Source organism: Pseudorasbora parva, chromosome 5 (genome assembly GCF_024679245.1).
Source record: "Pseudorasbora parva isolate DD20220531a chromosome 5, ASM2467924v1, whole genome shotgun sequence".
NCBI lineage: Eukaryota > Metazoa > Chordata > Actinopteri > Cypriniformes > Gobionidae > Pseudorasbora > Pseudorasbora parva.
Window position 1 is genome coordinate 21,751,688 of NC_090176.1, and position 6,000 is coordinate 21,757,687.

General features: G+C 38.3%; 1 protein-coding gene across 2 annotated transcripts in view; it reads left to right on the forward strand.

Annotated features, from left to right (window-relative positions):
• fn1a (fibronectin 1a) overlaps positions 1–2,722 on the forward strand; it is a 36,888-nt gene extending 34,166 nt beyond the window's left edge. For both annotated transcript variants that reach the window (XM_067443467.1, XM_067443468.1), the window contains exons 47-50: positions 488–613; positions 711–817; positions 906–1,022; positions 1,904–2,722. In XM_067443467.1, the coding sequence (XP_067299568.1) occupies positions 488–613; positions 711–817; positions 906–1,022; positions 1,904–1,972 (419 nt within the window). In that variant the 3' untranslated portion in view covers positions 1,973–2,722. The remainder of the gene's footprint in view (positions 1–487; positions 614–710; positions 818–905; positions 1,023–1,903) is intronic.
• Positions 2,723–6,000: the final 3,278 nt, after the last annotated feature.

The following is a 6,000-nucleotide window of genomic DNA, read 5'->3' on the forward strand; positions in this document are numbered from 1 at the left end:
GGCTCAAATTGATCTAGTAAAACTGACGCCACCTTTACTGTTCGTATCACTGTGTATGCAAGCGCTGAGGGAGTCTCCGGAGCTAAAATTCAGATATGGTAATGGGGGTTTCTGACACCCCTCGGTTATATGTCGCAATAAGAAAAGAATGTCAAATTAGAATATATTACAAACTTTAATGAGTACACTTGAGATAAAAAGTGTAAACTTTGAGATCAAACTCGCTATATTGCCCATGCTAGCGTTTCCTGACATGTTTGTAGAGGTTATCAAACATGACAGTCAAAGATGAGGTGGCTCATGTCTCAGATTTGTATTGTCAGCCTTTAACCAGATGATATTAAACTCTGAGACCAGCTTATGATGTGCAATAACCACTGTATGAATGTGTAGGTGTGAAGGATGAATTCACTGGAAACTCAAATGTCTTTCTCCACACACTTTTGAGAGGTTATATGCCAACCAACACACATCTCTTAATTTACAGAGTGGTGCAATGACAATGGCCACAACTACCGAATTGGCGAGAAGTGGGACCGCCATGCCGAGAACGGTCACATGATGAGCTGTACCTGTCTGGGCAATGGAAAAGGAGAGTTTAAATGTGAACCCCGTAAGTATAGCTTTTTAACAGTTGTGTTTAAGCAACACTGAATATTTAATTGTAGTTGTAAATCAGTTGGTTGGTTGACAATGATTGTCTGCTGTAGATGAATCCACCTGTTATGATGAGGGGAAGTTGTACCAAGTTGGCAACCAGTGGCAGAAGGAGTATCTCGGAGCCATTTGCACCTGTACCTGCCACGGAGGACAACAGGTAACACTAGGTTCTATATATAGTTTCCACTATAATATATATAATATATACCGGTACCCCCATATTTAAAACCACACTGTCTCTCCAGGGCTGGCGCTGTGAGAACTGTCGTCGTCCTGGTGCTGAAGTTGATGCGGACCTCATTCAGCCTCCAGTGCACACCGATGCTTTCGACCGCTATAGAGAGAACGCCCTACGCAAACTAGTGAGTCTTTTATAGGTGTGATAGACACATTGTTGAGGAAAAAGGATGGGAAGATTTAGATGAATTCTTGATGAAAGTCATATTTAAGTGTAATTGTAGCCGATATTGGATAATATTCTGCAGTATGCATTCAAAGTTTAAGGTCTGGAATGTTTTTTTAAATGTCATCAATGTAGAAAACTGCCGTGCTGCTTAATATTTGTGTGAAAGTCGAGATAGTTTTTCTTTTACAAGGTTCTTTTATGAATAGAAAGTTCAAAAGAACAGCATTTATATAATATAAATCTTTTGTAACATTTTAAAGGTCTTTACTGTACCTTTTGATCCCATCTTTGCTAGATAAAAGATTTAATTTCTTACAACAATATATACTGACCCTAAACATTTTCGAACAGTGATGTATATATTGTATTTTATGAATTGTATATATGGTTTATTATTATTATTATATATTTATAGTAGATGTTATAAAGTCAATATAAAAACAACAACATTATTCCTTATTAATAAGTGCCATAAAAATAAAGAGAGATTTGTGGTGATACCCAAAAAGGAAAGTTGTTTGAAAAAAAAGTTGAGCTGTTTTTTCCTTATATGAACCTTAAGCTTTTTTTTTTCTTTGAGGAAAAAATGTTCTTTATTCCATTTATAAAGACACCTTTGTGGAATGAAAAGATTCCTTGGATATTTTAGATACTTCATAGACAGCTGACAATAAAGAACCTTTATGTATCTTTATGATAATCTTTATGAGTCTAACTAATTTTAAAAAAGTAGATAGGGTTACTTTTGATTTCATATTGACATTCAGTATCTGGAGATTTTGCAAATGTTTTGGATTTTGCCATTGAACAAATGCACTTTTTACTTTTCCCTTACAGAACATCCAATGTCCCATCGAGTGCCTGAGACCAGACCTGTTAGCAGATGCCCAGAACCCTCTAGAATAAATGTGCCTATTAGTTCTGCCCAAAGCTGGAGAGGACACGACCCCCAGAGACTGTATCTAACACCCTTGGTGCCTCTCTGTCCTTATCTTCACTCACACTGCAAATTCTGTCCTGCTGCTTCCACCTGCGACATCACGCCCAGAGACAACACTTCTTATTCTTCTGATTGGTTGAATCTGCAGCCAGTCTCCCTCTGCGTAGTGGATGGAAGGACACCATCCGTCTACACAGATTCCACTGGTTTGAAATGTGGCTGTTGACATCATTTCCATTTACGCTGGAAACTCAAATCAGTGAAACATCAGCAGAGAGTCACATCTTGCCTTTGTTTTTCAGTATTATTGCCTATTGTCTGATTTGTTTTAGTTTTTTTATGATTTTGTGACTTTTTTGTGTATTTTTGTCAGATCAACTTTTATTGGTGTTCTTTTCTAAAACAAGCACTGTCTTACAATGAGAACCTTTGTGCCTTGTAGGCATCCTTTTTGTATGATGTAATATTCACCCCTCCCTAATCTGATTGGTTGGTTAATCTGTGGCCTTTGTGTCCGTCAGGAGACAAAGGAAAGCACTGTGTTAATGAAGAAGTGAACTTTTTTTATTTTTTTATTTATCCCTTTTATGTATGCGTTTTGATGGAATGCAGATTATGGGTGTATACTGTTTTTTTGTTTTGTTTGTGTTTTAGGTGCCAAAGTCTTAACTACTGTGGACAAAAATACTTTTTAATAAAAAAATCTTTTTTTTTTACATTGTTTGTGATTCAAAGTCTATTTGTAAGATGCTTCCAGGCCACGAAAGCAGCATTCAGCTAGTGTCTTTTTTTTGTGGTGGTCTTAATGGGTACCCACATTGCTTGAGACTAAGCGATACACTATATTGCCAAAAGTATTGGGACACCCTCCAAATCCGTGAATTCAGGTGTTCCAATCACTTCCATGGCCACATGTGTATAAAATCAAGCACCTAGGCATAGTTTCTACAAACATTTGTGAAAGAATGGGTTGCTCTCAGGAGCTCAGTGAAATTCAAGTGTTGTATCGTGATAGGTTGCCAACTGTGCAATAAGTAAATTTGTGAAATTTCCTTCCTTAATATTTCACAGCCAACTGCTAGTGGTATAATAACAAAATGGAAGCATTTGGGAACAACAGCAACTCAGCCAAGAAGTGGTAGCCCACGTTCCCCGCTCTAATCACAGAGCGGGGTCAGCACATGCTGAGGTGCACAGTGCGCTGAAGTCACCAACTTTATGCAGTCAATAGCTACAGAGCTCCAAACTTCGTGTGGCCTTTTAAATTACTTCAAGACCAGTGCTTTAAGAACTTCATGGAATGGGTTTCATTTCCATGTCTAAGTACAATGCAAAGCATTGGATGCAGAGGTGTAAAACTCGTCGCCGCTGGACTCTGAGCTGAAGACGTGTTGTCTTGAGGAGTGAGGAATTACGCTTGTCTGTCTGGCAATCCTTTTTAATGAGTCTGGGTTTGGCGGTTGCCAGGAGAACGATAATTGACTGGCTGCATTGTGCCAAGTATAAAGTTTGGTGGAGGGGGAATTATGGTGTGGGGTTGTTTTTCAGGGGTTGGGCTTGGCCCCTCCAGTGAAAGTAACTCTTAATGCTTCAGCATACCAAGACATTTTTCGACAATTTCATGCTCCCCCTTGCTGTTTCAACATCACTACACCAGAGCACAAAGCAAGGTCCATAAAGACCTGGATGAATAATTTTGGTGTGGAGGAACTTGACTGGCCTACACAGAGTCCTGAACCTCAACCCGATAGAACACCTTTTGGATGAATTAGAGCGGAGACTGCAAGCCAAGCCTACTCGTCCAAAATCAGTGCCTGACCTCACAGATGAGCTTCTAGAAGGAAATTCCCACAAACGCACTCGAAAGCCTTCCCAGAAGAGTTTAAGATGTTATAGCTCCAAATGGTGGGCCAACTTCATATTAAACAATTACTTTTTGGGCAACTATATTTCAGGGAAATATTCTATTCCAGCTTAATATGCATATATAACTATAAGTAGCCTAACTTGTGAGATGAGTTTTTTAACACTTTGTTTGAGCACCAGACCCATCAATGTTGACTCAAGCAATGGCATGAGTCCGGGGGCGGGGCTATCTGTTTATTGTTAAGGAAACTTGTTTGAAAAGTCATTATATTTGTAATTCCATATGGTGGTGATTTCGGTGCAGAAATAACTTCTATTTATATGTAAAGGATAAAATGTATAATGTATAATATGTATAATATTCTGATATGTACAAAGAAAGAGAAAAAATATATTGTGGCCCAGATTGCTCCAATTTATTAATTCATTCCCTTGTTTTAGGTCAGTTGTGGCCACATTATAATTTGTTCCCTTTGTGTTAGTTAAATCATGTCAACATTTCAGCTAAATTAAAACATGAGAGTAATTTTATTGATTTCAGAATTTAATATTTGATATATATATATACACACACATAGTCAAATGTATTACATGCTAGCCTAGAAATTAGATGCGCCGCTTACTACTTGCAAAAAAAAAAGAAGAAGCTGGCGAACAGTGGTCTAGAATACTTAGAGTTAACTTCTGTACTAAAATCAAATCACATCAAACGTATTATTGGAAGAGCAGTTATTTTCCTAGCTGTATTTTTCCTGTGATTTTTTTCACTGATTTCTATGGCACAAAAAGATAGAGTTTGGCTTGGATAGAGCCTAAGCCATGCATGCATGGAAATAGTATGAGGTAGGAATTGCTCCAAATATTCTTTGTGAGTGAAATCCTTCACTTGTTTGTTTCTTTCTTTTTGAAGATACTAATTAGTATTCCCATGTTAAAGAAGATTATTGGTTACCACCGATTTAGCCATGAATTTAGTCTCTTTTCAAACAGATCCATTCTCTGGCTCCTCTTCGAGACTGAGCATGTTTGATTGGAATTCCGTTTTCATTTATATTTGAGCGGCTTTGGACAGAGAGAGGACTTGCTCTTGAGCTTCCAGAAGATGACTGCATGTAAAAAAATAAAAAATATTTTAAAAAGGCGTATGTGCATATCACATCATTCAGTTTGATACTCTGGACCAGCTACCTGATTGGTTCTGAAATAGGGTGGCACTAAAGGGCCATTTCACTAGTTCACACTTACATCAAATTAAATAGAGTAAAGATTATGCGTATTTGGCGTGCTGTGGGGAGGGCTCCGGGCTCGGAATTTGGCCCGAACCCAGAGTACCCCCCCGTGATAGAGATACTCTAGAACTGGACTGGAGTATATTATAGATTGTGTTGACATCTAATAAGAGTTTGTTAGAATCAAGTGAGGAGATGGGGTGGTGGAGGGATGCTAAAATGAAAATGATCAACGAAAGAAGGTAAATCTGCTGTATACACCCCTCTTATCGTTGATTAGCTTGATATTCTAATTATTTTTAAAATAAACTACAAAATCTATATAGACTATATTTAAGAACCAGGTCTTGCTTAACCTTGTTAGGGGTTAACAGTTTATGACCCACGACCAGTAGTGAAGAAATGAAGACCAAGAGTCAGGATTGTAATTAATTAAAAGAAAAATTAAGAATAGTTTGCAGTTTTAACAGCAGAAGCCAGCTTCAAGTCTCACAAGTAGTTCGTAGGCCACCCTTCCTCTCTCACCGTCTCGTTGCCTCGCCCTATCGTGCATACAATTGTCCCAACAGTTATACCGCTTTCAAGGTCTATCCACGTCATTCTGATTGGCTCAGATAAAATGCAATGTAAGCAACTTTCCACACATAGACAGATAGGAGCACATATCGCCTTACTAGGTAGACAAGTCGTCGCCCCATAACCAGAATTACATCACAGTGACCTCATAGGCCACAGAAAAGCATCTTCAAGTTTGGCGTTTTCTGCAGAAATGTCCATCTCCACCATGACAACCGTTTTTGGCAACGCTCACTTTTTTGGAAGTGTATTTTTAACAGTAAAGTCAGCAATGTATCTCTGACTAGAGCCATGTATTTATAGCTAGGAACACACCAAGCCGA